The sequence below is a fragment of the Eschrichtius robustus genome, chromosome 5 (genome assembly GCF_028021215.1).
Source record: "Eschrichtius robustus isolate mEscRob2 chromosome 5, mEscRob2.pri, whole genome shotgun sequence".
In the NCBI taxonomy this organism is placed as follows: Eukaryota; Metazoa; Chordata; class Mammalia; order Artiodactyla; family Eschrichtiidae; genus Eschrichtius; species Eschrichtius robustus.
The window spans coordinates 87500290-87517782 of record NC_090828.1 but is presented as its reverse complement, the minus strand read 5'-3'; the positions used below and the strand labels follow the sequence as shown (position 1 = coordinate 87517782).

The 17493-nt window shown below is 36.1% G+C and overlaps 1 protein-coding gene across 1 annotated transcript in view; it reads left to right on the top strand.

Moving 5' to 3' along the window:
• Positions 1–2657: 2657 nt before the first annotated feature.
• ARHGAP15 (Rho GTPase activating protein 15) overlaps positions 2658–17493 on the top strand; it is a 584102-nt gene continuing 569266 nt past the window's right edge. Inside the window, exon 1 of the mRNA XM_068543993.1 lies at positions 2658–2822. Within this exon, the coding sequence (XP_068400094.1) occupies positions 2658–2822 (165 nt within the window). The remainder of the gene's footprint in view (positions 2823–17493) is intronic.

The following is a 17493-nucleotide window of genomic DNA, read 5'->3' as shown; positions in this document are numbered from 1 at the left end:
GGCCATTAGAGACAGTGCTGCACTAGAAGTCATCATAGGCTCTTTTTATGCAACCAGTCTGACTATAATGAATCCAAGGCCTCCATTACAATCACGGTACCAAGATTCTCATTCTTTCATTCATCCTTACTTCATCCACTAAAATATACTCTGAAAAGAACTCATGCTTTTATTAGTAGCGTCTTTATAAATATAAAAAATCCAGAGATTTGCCTTATTTTGAAATAATGTCTCTTGGCTGAGAAAAATTGAAGGCCTCAATAATAAATAATACACAGAATAAAACCAAAAATGTATTATCCTGTACTGGGGTACATGGAGAAATAACTATTTATATCATCTGCATGTGATTGCATTTACTTTTTAAAACACATTTATATATAAAATCCCTCTCTATCTTATTCTAGTTAGATATAGAGGTAAGATCCCTTATGTATACAATAGTGGTCAGATTTGATACATTTTAAAGTCCTTCTTATTAATGTAGCTGTCATCATATTGCTGTGGAATAGCAGGGATAAGATTTCCTTCTTTTATTCAAATTTTTATTTCAAATGTTGTCAAAAGAGCTCTCTTATTCTCAATTAGATAAGTTTTTAAAATATATCACTCATGTATGATTATGAAAATGAATATATTCAAAATTAATTAAAATAAAATAAGTAGCAAAATAAATTAGTTAAGGAATTCTTGATAAAACTGTCCTGTAAACAGCTTTGTTAGATATAACTGAAGTACAATAAAGCGCAAGTGTTTAAAGTGTACAATTTGATCATTTTTAATATATGTATACTGCTGTTAAACCATCACCACAACCAAGATAACAAACAAATCCATCACCCCCAAAAGGTTCCTTGTATCCAGAGCCCACCCTGTCCCTAGGCAATCACTGATCTCTTTTCTCTCATTTTATGTTAGTTTGCATTTTCAAAACTATTATATAAGTGAAATCGTAAGTACTCAATGAGTACTTTTTTGCTGGGGGGCTTGATTTCTTTTACTCTGCACAATGAATTTACAGTTCATCCATGTGGTTGCATGCGTTAGTAACCCATTCATTTTTATTGTTGAGCAATATTTCTTGCGTAGATAAACTAGAATTTATCTATTCATCTGTTGATGGACATCTGGGTCTTTTTTTGTGGGGGGCTGGGGGGTGGATAAAATAAATACTCCTTCACTTCTTTCTGCCCAGTGTCCTTAAGAAAATTGTTAGTCACTCTGATCCTCATTTTTCTCCACTACAAAAATATGAGTTTAAGGTCAATATCATAGGAACTTTATAAGGATTAAACCAGCTCATTGCCTGGCACTTAGTAAATACTCAATAAATATTAACTTCTTTTCTCACTCAATATCACTCAATTGCCTAACTGGCTTCAATTATGAGGAGACACTTTTCCTCCCGTTAAAATGCTTTTATTCTTTTCTAATCCTTTTAGTGTCCACTCAACTTGAACATTACCGTGATTCTAGCCCCATTGTCTGTCCAATCAAGTAGAGGTACCAAAACAGTTAGCTCCTTAAAATATAATCCTTCTTTTGGATTATATTGGCCTCTATAACTGACGGGTGACAATTTTTTCTAATGTTGTACCCACGTGCCTAGGCTAGCTATGAAATGTCTATATAGGTGAGACATAGAGAGGACACTCAGGCTAGAAGAGGGTCTGTTTCTAGAAGCTTTGAAGCTATATTTGCATTGCAAATATCCTATTTAAAAAGAGTAGATGTATTCATTTGAGGAACTGGTGGGGAGGAGCAGCTGAAAAGGATTATGGATTTGGGAAGCAACTAAAAGCCCTCCTGGTCCACCCACCCAATTTATTCCCTTTGTTTTCTTTTCCTGAATTATTGTTTTCTCACAGCCGCTCCTTTAAAATTTGCCCACACTGGATTTTCCTACCTGAATCAGACTCCTTCCATTAAAATAAATGTAAATAAATAAATAGTGTTGATGTGCTGATTTTCTCTTTCTTCATAGTCTTCATAAATATTATGTCCAACTAAGCGACTAAATCTAGTTCAGTTGGCAGATGGCAGTGGACAAAGGAATTTTAACGTTTCCCTGTGGGTATGGCAAGTGGGGGTGGGGACTGGGACCCTGCACCATGCTAATGAGGCCAAGCCGACATATTTGATAGTCAATGGGACCAGCTTGCTTTCCTCCAATTTTACACACTTAAATTTGACCTTATTCACAGAGGTTTTTGTTCACCAAAAAAGGCCGCTGGTGGTAGTGTCTGGAGGTGGTTTGGGATAGGGTGGGTGATAGATCAAAGACGTTGTGAATGAAACGAGCATACACCCAGAAGATGCTTAGCTGGCAATATCATTTCTATAGAAGGGAGACCATATCATATTGCCATTAGGAGTTTCTTAATCGAATTAAGAAACTACACAGAATTTGAGTGTGCTATCTATGAATTGAAATCCTCTGGCACGTATACAGTACCATGGGAATACAGAGGTCCAATTGATAAAAGCACTACAAAGTAACTACCTTCTTCTTCATCACTCAAAGAGGCGGAGAATTTATTTCATTTTTGTACTTTAATGATGTATAGGGATATGCACTCCACCAGGAGTTTTTCATGGAAAAGCATATACTTAGAATAATATAATGCTTTTATATTTCATCAGGATAACATTGTAATATGCAGAAGTCTACAAATTCTGATACCTCCATGGAAACACTGCATCCCACCCGCCAAGGCGCTGGAGCTGTGCAAATGAGAATCAAAAATGCCAACAGCCACCACAGCAGGCTGAGCCAAAGTAAATCCATGATCCTCACCGATGTTGGGAAGGTCACTGAACCTGTAAGTCAAATACCCCAAGTTCCCTGATATATAGAATTTTGTACAAGAAGGGGGAAAAAAAGCGCTAATTTTATTTGTTTTCCTAATCTGCATGAGAAAACTGTTTTTGTAATGCATTTTATCTTGCCTACTTATAGTCATAATTATATCCCCAGTTGCGAGAGAAGAGCTGGGCTTAATCCAGAGTGATAAAGTGGATTTGGAGCTAGACTGAAGAGCACCTTTGACTCATTTTAAGGGCCTCCACTATCATGCTTCAGTGTCATAAAAATAATGAGGTTATGCTAGCATGTGGTGTTTGTACTTCCAAATACAGTACATCACTTTGAAAAGCCAGAGGCTAAAATTAGCTAAGAATAAACTGAGAAAAAAATCTTTTAAAAAATGTGAAAATCTCTTCCTTAAAATCTCCCAACAATATATGATATTGGAAATTACAATCTGATTTGGAATGAGCTTGAACAGTTGAAATGGTGTGGAGATTTAAGGTTTGGAGAGGAAGCCATTTTGTCTCCATAATGTGTCATTAGGAAGATTTGAAATAAAATAGTTTAGAGATGAACTCTACTGCCAATTGTGTCCCTGCCCCTGCACGCATCCTGAGCCACTAAACACACTGATTGCAATGAGTCTCCTCTGGTTAATTTTCTTCCATAATGGTGGTAACTTGCAGCTGAGGCCATAGGATGTTACAAAATTATTTATGCAATGTTAGCCACTCTTTTGGACCCCGTATCTATTTTGTTTCTCACAGTGAGAGCAAGAGCAAGAAATAGGTTAGCTGGGGACAGGCTGTGAGTCCCAGTGACCCTGCAGTAACATGTGAGCTATTAATTGAGTGTTCTGTTAATATCATAGGGGCCTATGAAATATTCAGCTCCCTAACTGAGTTATTAAATGAGATCAACTTGCTGAGTAGCATGTTACCGATTATATTTATTTGCTGTTTTTCACTCGAATTTCAAGTGCAAAATTAACCCACAGCGATCTCAGGAGCCTGAGAAATGTATGGTTTTAATCATCCTTTCTTCAGGTATTATAGACAAATTTAGCATGAGGAAGCCAGTGATTATATTTTGAAAGTGAGAAACATATCCCTAGTTAAGGTACTGAGAGATGCATTTTTCTTTTTTTATTTTCTCATTTAAAAGTATTATCTGCTGGGAGGCACAACATGGCCAGCCTGACTTGGCGTTGAAACCTGCTAAAACGTTCCTCAACCATGAACTTGAGACAATGGTTAGAGTAAATTATTGGAATCTCTATAATGTATTATCAGTAAGAACTGTACCTTTGGAAAAGTTTAAAAGTTAAGTATATTTAATGATGCCTAACATATTTTATTGGCTGTGTTTAACAAAAGGCACTATGCCGCAGTTGTTTTTGACAAGCATGAAAACATCACAGCATGAGACTGCAAAAGGAATTATGGAGAGAAATTACAAGTGATCCATCTCTCAATGAATTATCCACCTCAATAGCCCGCAGAACTCAGCTACCAATTAACACCTACTTTATTACATGTTGGGATGTACTTAATAACTTTCATGTGTTTATGCACTATTACCTTGACTGATGCCTCTTGTACAATTAGGCATAATTGGCATATCAATATGCAAAAGTTAAAAGGATTAACCCTCTTAAAACTAATGAGCATTTCTGTATCCAGCTGCTAAATGAGACAAAATTAGCATTTTTCACTTTTGGGCAGGATTTTATCATGCAGTTTCTCATTGTTGATATTACCTTGTTACATAACTTCAGTTTGGGCGGTTATATGCTGGACTGCTGGAGAATCAGAGTTTTCCAAAGTTAAATTAGCTATAATTATCCCAGCTTTTGTTTCCGCATTCTTAGCCTCGGCAATATGTATTCCTCGATAAGGAACAAAAATAAAAGTTACTTTTGGTTATGTGTGCTCGGTGCATAATTATATAAAAGGGGTATTTTAGTGAGGATATGTCATTTCACCGAGAAAACTTGGCTCAGAGATACTGTATTGAAAGCTTGCCATGGCACTAATTTTCTTTCTGTCTCAGTTCTTTTCATCTCTTTTTTTCCATGCACAATTTTCTGACTAGATACTGACAGAATGTAAAGTATTTTGGCATATTTATTCAAACAAGCCTGTTAAAGATATCTGCTCAAGCTAAAGTAAGAACTTGATTTTTCAGAAGTTGGAGGTTGGGGTAAGGTCAAAGGGGGAGATTTTGAACTTTGGAGAAGTGGGAGGAAATGCACACTAAAAATGTGTGCACAAATTCACGTGTGGCATGGCTTGCTGTAACAGAGACACATACATTTAATCTGTACAGAAAAAAATTGAGTACTTAGAGACTATATATGTATTATGCATCCTATTTAATATATATGGTGTATATATACTACTTGTCACTTGCATATCAATTATGCAAATCTAATATGGACTTATCAGAGTATATAATAACACAAAAATCAGGTATTACACATTTCTATGATTTCACTTATTACAAAAACATGATACAAACATTCTAGGGTCAAATCAATTGTATAATTTTGTCATTAATTCATAAAGTCCTCTTAAAATTTTGCTTAATTAATAAAAATATGTTAATATGACTGTGAACTCAGAACACAATATAAAATTCTCCTGTACATGTCATAAGAGCCTGTATTCTTGGTATCTTAAATCGAGGAGTATTTTGAAATGCCAATATAAACATTTATTCGACCCTAAGCTGTGCAAACACAGGTGAATTTACTTGTTGAATTAAAAGTTTTGATTGCCTAAGTGCTGCAAGGAAACATTCCAGTAAGACAGGTATCAATACTCCATTAGTATTTTATTGGTGGCATGCATCATTTTCTTTAAACACCAAACAATCATTTTTATGTGGTTCATATAAGATCAATGCCTTTTCAAAATTCAGAGGCGACTTTGCTTTCTAAGAAGTGTTGGAGAGGTGGGACGTTTGGACATCTAATGACATGGTTAGTAAGAAAATTGTGTATCTGTGAGAGCCATCTGGAGACCTTCATTTGGTGGGGAGGGAGCGCTCTTTGGTCTCAGTGATTTGTTGTCTCACCCTGAGCATTGGAGTGAGACCTCTTAAAGGTGGACTGCTGATTTACCTGAATGTGCTAAACACAGAAGCAGAAGGCTTTGTGAAGAACGTAAATGGGGGCGAGTAAAGTGTGCCTCTTTAAGGGCTAAAAAGGCTAATGTGCAATCCAGCAAATAGCTAACGTGAAAGGTTTAATGTGGCTTTGATGTTACTTATAAGAGGGATGCCCAGCCTACTAGACAGTTTGAAAATAGATATTAATGAAGAGTTTAAATAGCCCAAGTCAGGAAACTGCAGACATAGGATTTGCAGGCAGGAGCAGTTCCGGCATTTAATACTGGTGTCTTCAGCAGCAACGTGTATGAATATTCACCATTTCCATCTTGTAAACCCTGCAGAAGTGCATCACTCCATTCATAGCCATCATGGACAGGGAAATATTTTTTTAATTAGTGTTCAGATAAAGACTTAGGTCAAGCCATTCCTAAACATTAACATACAAGACTCCTTGTGCTTCTCTTAACATACAGCGTTCCTTCATTTTTCTTTTTAATATATTATAAGGAAAAAGAGGAAACAATTTTCCTTTGTTTCTTACTTCTGTGATTTTAGGATACTTGCCAAAGTTGTGGCTAGCTAAAAAGGCAGACATAAAAATTGCTACTAAAAATACAAGCCTTCTGTTTAGCAGAGATTTTGAGAAATATTATGAGGCTGTAGGACTTGTCCATGTTTACTTCAAATCAAGCTTATAGATAGGTTTGAGGCTTTGTTTGTATAAATTGTCCTGAAGTGGATCCTGATATTTAATTAAAATGACACTAAATCACATTGAATTGATAAGACTTGGCATCTCAAACAAAGGTAATTGCCCGTATTGGTTTTATACAAAAATAGCGCTGCTTGGAAAATGTGCAGCCAACACAGACTGTCAACTCCATTTATAGATCAATATGTGAAAACCATTGATCAGGCAGGCATGTATAACAGTAACACTTTGCATTTATTTGTTGTTTTTATACCACATTAAGGCTTACAGGATTATAGGCTTCCTAAATATTTTGACTTCCTCATAAATATATGATCTGTTGAATGTTAATTAAATGAGAGTCTGCAGCCATCTCTAAAATTGTTTTTAGTTTGATGATTTCCTTTTATTGCTGTGGATCGTATGATCTGAAAATGGATTAGTTTCCTTCTGCATAAAGATTATTAAAGCTTTAATGTGTCCTATTTAGTGTAAGATGTGGCTGCCTTTTTGCTTTGAAAAATATGGATACAGACAATTATTTTCTCTTAGCAAGTGGCTGATCTCTTTTTATTAACTGGGCATTCTCAGAGCTCAGGGTGGAATTATTTCCTGACATAGTTTGCACGCTCTGTAGATAACGGGTCTTCTTGATTTTTCCTGATAGAATTTGTTTTCTTTCTTTTCTTTTTATCTAGCTCTGTAGTACAGGCATCTGATCAAACATTATGTAGAAAATAAACTCATCACCTCAATTAAATTCTAGACACACACATATAATTTGAATTCTATTTTTCTGATTCAAGAACAAGCCTTATGAACTGTTCTTGTACACTGCATTCTACAGTTAAATCTTTCTTATCTCATCAGTGTAAGGACAGTGTTTTGTTCCTAATCTTTATTGGACTATTGCGGATGACATTTGTAAGCCATTTTGGTTTATAAGGAAAAGCTGGAGGACAGTGGAGTCAGACTCTCCATAGATCCAAACCTCAGATATGACTACGAAATAATGTGTCTTCCACTGCAATTTTCTCTGCCACTGAGAGGTCAATTTTGTTGAGAAATCTTTTTATATCCTCTATATACATTAGGAGTACTGCTTTCAAGACAATACTTGGTTTTATATACGATATTAAAACAATAATAAAAGAAACAAGATTTCAGAAATAGAAAAAAAAAAAAAAAGAAATCATGAAATTCAAGGGTTAGCTAAGGTAACCAGTCTGCTGTAAAGCAGAAGAAAATGTTTATTAGCTAGATTTTTGACTTTTAAATAAAATGCCCTGGGGTGGGAGGCAGGAGAGAAGAATAAAAAAACACTAGAGATTTCTTTCCTTGTCCTTGCCGTCCCATGTCATCTCATGCTGTGAAAATCTTTAACTCTGTTTACCAAGCACAAATTGGACTTGCCAAATGTTCAGGAAGTTTTCATTGACAGCGTAGAGTCTGTACTTCAAAGAATGAGCTGGGGCTCTTGAGTTCACGTTCGTGGTTGCATCGTTTCCATTTTAACTTGAGCATAGCTAAATTTGTTTATAATCTCCTACTGATTGAACATGGCGCTGAATGTACATGAGATACATTTTTTTTACTTTAGTCCTCTGATTACTAATTTGAATCCAAAACTCTAACCTTGTTAGCATCTGGACTTATTTCCATAATAACAACCCCTTCAGAACCTACAAAGTAATGAATAATTGACAACAAATGAAATGTTTTGATAGTTGTCGGCACAAAGCATGTTTAATGTTTTGTGTTGCTTCCTAGCTAATTATGTAGATGACACATTTGTCAGACCTTGACTGCCATTAGAAACGTGTTTCCAGAGGGGAGAAAAACAGGCTATTCATAGAGTAATTAACTAGAATGCTCAATGACCTGTGAGAGATTCAAATCGCTGCCAGTTCAGACATTGTTTTGTTACAGAAGCAGAGGGGTAATTAAAATTCCAAATTACAGTCCTATGATGGAGCATTTGTTTGTTGACAGTATACTCTTACTCTAGTTTGTTAATTCTTTTTAAAATTGCTTCTAATCCATTTTATAGCTTTAGGAGTTCCGTCTTTGAATTTACTGACAACTAATATTATGGTAAATTGTACTTCAATGGAGTACTGCCTTCCTCACGGTTTCAAGGGAGCACAAGGTGGGTGGGATAAAAATAGCTCCTTCCCTAAACTGTCATATCAGGTGCTGTCAGTGGGAATGCCACTAAAGTGTAACATCTTGTTAAATACTGTGTTTCCAGTTCTGTATTAGGGGAAAATGTCCTGGCAGAAAATACAGAGATTAAAAAGGAAAGCAACTATGAACATCTAAAAAGGAGGAAAAAAAACTCATCTCCCAACAAGAAATGATTGATTAAGGTGTTCTATTAAACAAGGAGGAAGAGAGAGGAGTTAGGGCTGAGGATGATTTGGGGAATGTGTTGAGTTCAATGCAGAAGATGCAACAGTCTGTAGGAAAGCTCTCATGGATCAGTCAAAAAAGGGCGTTTTTACCAGCGGTACCTTCCATATCAGGTCAATAACAAACTGTAGGATAACGGGTATCATGCATGAATTTTTTCAAGGCATTATTGGCATAGTTTACAAATCTGGAAGGCCAACATAGTCTAAAAAATTCAGCTCAAGAGAAATATTTATTCAGGTTGCTGAAAGTGAGAATATAGTTTTATTAAAAAGATCTGACAGAAGTCACACGGTATTTGATGCAGGCGAGCTGACAGAGGCATCCAGTGAGCGTTGATTATCCCGAAGTCACTGTCAGCTAGGATTGATTTTCACTTTCTCCGTTTATGTAACAGTTCCTGTAATACAGCTGACCCCGAATCATGTTACCTTGTCATTTCTCTGCATGGATCAAGAAGAGATGAGCTGAAAATAGCTAGACACTGACCTTGAACTTGCCAGAAAAGTGAGAAGTGACAGTGGGGTTTTTCTGTAGTACATGTACAGAGATTAAGGCGAACTGTTCCTCTGTTGAGTTCACTGTAGCAGCACAAGGGGGCAGAGCAGTACTAGAGATTACAGGTAAAATAGATTCTGCACCAGCATGTAAAGGCTCTGAAATACCGAGTTGAGCCAGAGGTCTCATTTTTACGTCTTAGTGTAGACATAAAGGAGAATTACTGATGAATCAAAATCTTGGGTCCCCTGATGTTCATAATCAGTAATCTAAAAGTGTACATTCTAATTAAAAAAAGGTTACCTAATACTCTGTGTGGCAGCAGCTATGCTTTTCCACTAAGTTATTTGCAGCGTCTCTTATTTAATTCATATAATACTCCTCACCCTTAAAATAAGTTAGTCACTTAGAACCGTAGTCACTATTATTATGAGGGTTTTATGGCAAATTCCTAAGGTAATATGTGTCATTTAAGGTACAATTGTATCAGAAACTGGGAACAGTCTTTTTATACTATTAAGTATCAAAACCCCCAAATTAAAATTGGGCAGTGTTATATGGTGATGTACATGCACAAAAAGGTAAAATGCAAGCTGGTAAATAATATTTGCCATTTGATTTACGTTTTTCTATACCTTGTACATTTTCCCACCTTAATACTTGCCTCAGTTTTCAAACATTTCCTTTAATAGATCATCACTATAACCTTGATTAATCTAAAACACAGTATGTTGGACATTGTCCTTTGATTGCTAACGCTTAGTTAAGCTAAAGCATTGTTTTACTGATGCAGAATGTTTCTTATAAATGACACTCAAAGAACTTGCCAAGTGAAGCAGAGAACTGAAGCAGGTTGAGAAACAAGAAGAAACACTGACTTGATTATCCCCTAGGCTGTAAGTGCCTTATGCAATGGCAAAATAGCATCTTTGCATGCGTGATGGCACAATAACATTGCAAACCTCTACAGTAACAAGATCCTTTCTTGCATATAGTGGATTCTTTCTGTGTGTGTGTGTATATAAACACACATATCTATTATACATATATAAAAATATAGTAAATATATATGTATACACACAAATGCATATATACATCTCTCACTTCAGAGTGAGAGCTATATGTATATAATATTTATATATTTGAGATTATTTTTATATTCTACAAAAAATAGCCACCTACATATATTTACAAGCTGAAATATCAAGATTGCTTCAATACTTTTCTTCCCATAGATTTAATTCAAGACAGACAATGTTGAGATCTGAGAAATAAGTAGAATTCCAGTATGTTTCAAGGATGGACTAAATAGGAGATCATTTGGTTCCCAGAAATGAGGTTGAAAATATTCAGAATAACTATGTCATCACAGAAATCTATAGTACCTAGTTTTTGGCCTCACATGGGAGAAGATGGCTTGTGCTGTTGGAGCATAAGTCCCCCAATGTAGGTTTTGATGTGTGTGTGTGTGTGTGTAGGAGGGATGGGGATGGGGTGGATTTATAGTTACAAAATTGGTGTGTCTAAAGCTGGTGTCTTTGAAGGCACTCCTGAGGAACAGTCGCTTTCCTTTAGCGTCACACATCTACTTTGCATTCCTGCTCCTCAGAGTATGCAGAAGACCTCCTGTGTGCCCTCTCCCAGGTGGTAGGAAACCCATCCCTAAATGGTTGATTAGCTTCTGCTTCTGAGGTCAAGGCAGACATAAAGGTGTTGGCTGCTAAAACACATCCCCAGAGTTGTCATTCCCCCTCCCTTCAGTGTGTAAGGCTTTTAATAAGGGACTTTAGTCCCTCATATGTTCAGATTCAGTTTATTGTTACCATCTGTTTAATTACCCTCTCAGGTTTGTGTTGGGAAGCATGAAACTATCTTATCCAGCCTTTGAATCTCTGTGTTCCTAAAGAGATGTGGGTAAAGTACATGTCAGTTTTCAAAGAGCATATTAAAAACTGATAAGTAGAACCATCTCCAAACTATACCATGTAACAAAAAGGTATTTTTTTATACATTAATGCATATTGCAAGTAATTAGCAAATGTACAGCGATGTGGCACTTTCTCCCAGAAATGATGCCATCTTCTGTATGCGCAATCTCATATGCTTCTCCTTTTAGATGATGGATTTTTATGATTCCCATTCACTTCCAATGCACTGGCAGTACATTTATTGAGGAAGAGATATGGGATTTGAGTTGTAACAGGATGTATGGTTGTCATATGTCAAGCAAGTTTAAGGATATGCTAAAATGAGAGATAAATCATATGCTCCAAAAATGAGGATAGACTCTTTGGGGAAGGTGAGAAACCCAGAGGAAGTTCAGTTACTTTATTCTTTCTCCTCTTCCTCCTCTACCTCATTTTTATTATTGCATTCCATTCTATTTTTTTTTTTTTTTTTTCTGGAGAAGCACCAGCATGTTGTTTCTGGTGGCCACTGTAGTCACCATGATATGATGCGTTTTTCCACATGTAAATTCCTCTGATAAAATTACACTGGCTGACACAGACCTCTCACTCATTTATGTCCAAATTATTTTATATACCAGCATTTGGGTTACATAAAACATAACAAAAAGTGAAACAAAGCCAAATTCTGGTGTTTAAGTATCAAAATGTTGTAGAGGTCTGGCTTTGAAAACCAAAAGGAAATAAATCAGGTGATTATAGTTACTAAATAAAAAAAAAATGTCAAATGTTTACTGATGTTTCATATTTACTTATCCCTGAGGAGGTGATTTCAATAAGTGATTTTTTTCCTGAGATTCCAAGATATCCGATTAATAATGTGTTTGAAAATGTCCAGAAGTGGTAGTCTTGTTTTTATGTGAGTGCCCTTCCACAATACCATAAACACAAACGACCATGGTACTGTTTTTTTTTTTTTTAATCCCTTCATGAAGAAACGAGTGCTGTTCTTGCCTCATAATCTTATATTATTTCTATGGAGGAAGAGGAATAGTGATGACACTAACTTTCCTCCACTACTTTTGGACACCTGACCTGCTTTCTTTCCCACAGGGTAAAAGGAAGCTGCAGTCTTCGTATTCCCAATGAGAAGGGACATGTGTCTCCTTGCATTGAATTGTCTTAGATCATATCGTGTAGCACAAAGTGACCCAATATAGGAAGACAGGAAAACAAAGTGACAGTTTTGTTTGCTCAAATATAAACACCAACATCAAAACATGGGGGCAAATCCTAGAGTCCCACTGCCAGATCACAGGAATTAAATAGCAAGAGCTGATATTCTGTACTTAGATAAAATGTATTCAAGGAGTAGTCTATAATCAGCAGGGAAAGGATAATGAATAAATAAGCTTAGCTCAGGTTAGACAAACTGAGTGTAACTACTACTCTTAAAATCCATGAGAAAGTTAATCTGGCTGATACTTGATAATATATCACCCACTGTGGTCTTACCTATTGATCATAGCCTGACAGTGGGTAACATTTCATGGCAACTTCCTCTTTTACCATGAGTTATTGACAGTATTAATGCCAATAACACATGATCAAATAGACAGGAAAGAAGTTTACATTCCTGGATGTGCTATCTTTAACCTCCATGCTTTTAATATCATCGTTTAAAAAGAAAAAAGAAAAGAAAGAAAGAAAGAAAGACATTTTCTTTCTTGTCTTGAAATTACCAATGAATAAGATTTTACTGTCACACAGATTATTAATTTGGTATCTTTATAATTCTCATCTACAACACATTTTGGGTAATAAAGCCCTAAATATAAGGGAACATTATAATTGTTATTTTTATCCTGGCATCCTCAGTCTTATGTAACAAAAATCCTAGAGAATGTTACTCTAATAGTGTGTCCTGAGGTCCCTGCATTAATAATTTCCAGCTCAGGGGCTTCCCTCGTGGCGCCATGGTTGAGCATCTGCCTGCCAGTGCGGGGGACGCCGGTTCGAGCCCCGGTCTGGGAAGATCCCACGTGCCTCGGAGCAACTGGGCCTGTGAACCACAACTGCTGAGCCTGTGCGTCTGGAGCCTGTGCTCCACAGCAAGAGAGGCCGCGACGGTGAGAGGCCCGCGCACCGCGATGAGGAGTGGCCCCCCGCTTGCCGCAGCTAGAGAGAGTCCTCACACAGGAACGAAGACCCAACACAGCCAAAAAATAAATAAATCAATTAATTAATTTAAAAAATAATAATAATAATAATTTCCAGCTCATGGAGTTGTCATCATCCCAACCCATTAAGAGTCCCCAGACTGAAAAGTGGGTGAGCAGGTCAACTACTTTCATCCATTCATTCATTAGTCCATTCTTTTATTCATTTGGAAGACATTTACTGGCACCTACTGTATGTCAGAGACTGCGTTGAAACCTGGGGACGCAAAACAGAAAGGTTCTCTGTCCTCTTGGAGTTTACATTCAGGTGAGGTAGAATCACTATCATGGGATAGCCCGGGCTCAGCCTGTTTGCTTCCTAGATGTCATCATGGTCACCACCAGCTCCTCCTCATTCTCAGTAGTGGTACTAGCATCCTGTACCTTACATTCTGTCAGAAATATTATACACAGTGTTTAAAATTGACCTATGAAATAAGAGACCTTCACTGTCTCTTCCTGTAGACGCATTTCTGTGGGTTGTAAATCTCAAACAAGACTTCTTCCATAATTTGAAATTGTGGAACTCCCACCTGATTTTAGCCTACTTTAAACTCTCTTTAGCACACTTTAGCAGACCTATTTCCTATGTCTTTTTTCCTTTGGCAAACACAAGTTATTAGAGCACTTTTTTTTGGTAATAAATCAAGGTGCAAGTATTCTCAACTGGTTAAATTTATAATGCCATTTTTATTCATTACCCATTCTTATTCCCTCTTCCTTAGTCTTCAAAAACTTATCATAAATGTTTAACTGGAGTAGTTGAAATAATAATTTTTATGAATACAAATTAAAATGTTAGTATGTATACTTGACATCTAGGGCTGTTTATGCTTTCAACAGGAAAATTGAATACAGACCCAATTTAGACTTTTACAGAGCATTCAAAATTTTCACCAAGTTCTTGACTTTTAAACATTTTTTATTATGATCTTTGCTGATTATCTGACTGAACGTTGTCCTCCAAGTACCCATGATTTGTGAAATTTTGGGGGGTTGATGATGGAACGAATGATTTAATTTACACACCCACCTAAGTAGTCGCTATCATTAGTGTTATCCTCATCTATTTAAGAGGAACACGCTATCATAGTCCTTAAGACACACTGCCGGCTGTGACACTAATACGCGCCTGCGCCGAAGCAAAGATCAGAGAGCATAGGCTCATTTGGCAGTATGAGCTATTTTGAGGTTTATTCTATTCAGGAAAAAAAAAGAAAGGAAAAAAATGTTTTGAAGAATAATTTCTTCAAATTGCATAGACAAACTAGGGTCAAAATACAGTAATATCCAGGTTTTGAAATAAGCCAATCAGTTGACCAGTTTAAAGACTTAGCTCCACCTAAAGCAAGGCGATTCTTAGGTATTTCCGAATAAAGACATATCTCCCTTTATTGCGCTTCATTTTATTTCACTTCACAGATATTGCGCTTTTTTTTTTTTTTTTTTTTACAAATTGAAAGTTTGTGGCAACATTGAGTTCAGCAAATTGGTGCAATTTTACCAAGAGCATTCGCTCATTTTGTGTCTCTGTGTCACCTTTTGGTAATTCTCATGGTATTTCAGAATTTTTCACTATAATTATATTTGTTATGGTGATCTGTGATCGGTGATCTTTGATGTTACTATTGTAATTATTTTGGCATGTTTTAGAAATAAAGTATTTTTTAATTAAGGTATGTACTTCTTTAGACATAATGCTATTGCACACATAATAGACTACAGTATAGTGTAAACATAACTTTTATATGCACTGGAAACCAAAACATTTGTGTGACTAGCTTTATTGTGATATTAGCTTTTTTGCAGTGGTCTGGAACCGTACCTGCAATGTCTCCAAAGTATGCCTGCACTTGATCATGCACGAAATAGTTTCTATCGAGACTTCATAGTTTCTTATTTCTCTAATGTGTGCATAATTGGACAGCAGTCTTGCTATGAGAATGGACAAGGAAACCCAGACTAGATCCTGGATGCATTCAAGGGAACTGTTTTACACCTTTTGACTGTCAATCTGAGCTTCTCTCCACTCATGTTGACCTTTACAATTCTGAGATCCCCACCTGCTGCCTGACTGCTTAGCTGAAACCAATCTTGAAAGATCTATGCTTTCCAAGATCACAAACATGTACCTGGAACTCTGATAGCTTCCTTTTACCTGTGCTTCAAGGATTTGTTTAAGGACAATATTGATTTCATATATACTAGTGACAAGAGGCTAATAGTCTAAAGCAGAGGTCACAAACAAGTGGATGACCCAATTTTGCCCATAGGTATTTTTTGTGTGGGATGGTGTTTTTAAAATTTTGACTTTGAAAGTCTTTAGTTGGAGTAGCGGTGTCTTCATCAACTTATGCTACCTGCTTGGCCCTGAAGATATTTCAGCTTGTAATCTTAGAGTTATTTCGGTGACTGACTATTTAGAATTGAGAACATAATGTGGCAAGTCAGAAGATGACAACTGTTAGTTATCAATTTGAGAATTTAGAAGATGACAATTGTTAGTCATACATTTGGAAATGTAGTCTCTACCACATTTCACTGAGAGTGTGAAAACATTCTGTTATATAGCTAAATATGAATTTTCTTATTCAGATTTTTTCACTTGGGATTAATTTCAATTTTAGACTCTTACATTATTATAAATTAACAAACAACTTGCTACCTTTTAGACAACACTAAAAGATAACTGTGATTATCTATGCAGATAGTGTTTTCTTGTCACTAAGTTATAAATATTCTGTTTATTCTGATTTATCTATGATTTAACTTTTGTGGGTTTTGTTAAATATTTCTGAAAGCTTGATGATAAGCTGCTTTGTATTTAAGTGAAGCAGTGCACTTCTAAATATTATAAAAAAGAATCACACCAGGCCCTTAGAAATGAGAAATGATGCTATCTGACAGTTCACAATATTATACAAAATTTAAATCAATTTAGATTTGACTAGTCATCTTATCTTTTACTTTATCTTATCTTTTACATCTTATCATTTACTTTACATTTTTACTAATTAAAGTTAATTTGAAGACTATTAAACTTCGTTAGAATTTTTATATCTTTTTCAATTGACATGTAACATCCCATAAAAAATGAAACACACAAAAAAATGAACTCCACAAACAGTCTCAACACAGCTCCTTATAGCCAAAATTTCTTTTTCTGGAGCATTGGCTTTACCAAGTCAGAAGCTGTGTGCCTTTGTGGAGAGAAGATAGGTTCATATAAGGAAGAGAAAAACTCCTTTGAAACAAAGATCAAAGGGCTCTCAGAGATCTCTAGACTTGCATCTTGCATGCTGAATCCAACCTAAAGATGTGTTTTGTCTGGTCCAGTTTCCTTCTTGTTTTTTAATTGAGCTGACATTTTAACATTGTGAGCTTTCACAAGAATTTGTATATGTGACACATCTCAAAATATCAGAAATTCTGGCATCAAAGGGCTGGCTCCCCAAAGAGCAGGCAATAACCAGCTAAAGGTGAATAGATGTTGCCTTGTCTAGATGGGGCAAGTGGCCTCTAGTTCACAGCATTCAAACCAGGTCCCCTTCACTGGATCCTGTTACTTACCTGGCATTTGAGTTGGCAATGTCAGCTTTAGCATATCTATTCCAACCTTCTTTAAATGCCCACTAAGGTTCTAAAAGAAGCTGTGCTATCATTCAAGTAACTGCAAAGCTCATGTTTCCATTGAATATAACTTTTCTAAGTTGCCTCTTCTAGGTGGGAATAAGGTTTGGAAATAAGAAGAAAGAGTTCATTTATGTACTGAGGTGGTTATTTACATAAATGAAACTTCGGAAAACTTGATCCTCTGCTGATTCCCAGAGACACTAATTAGTG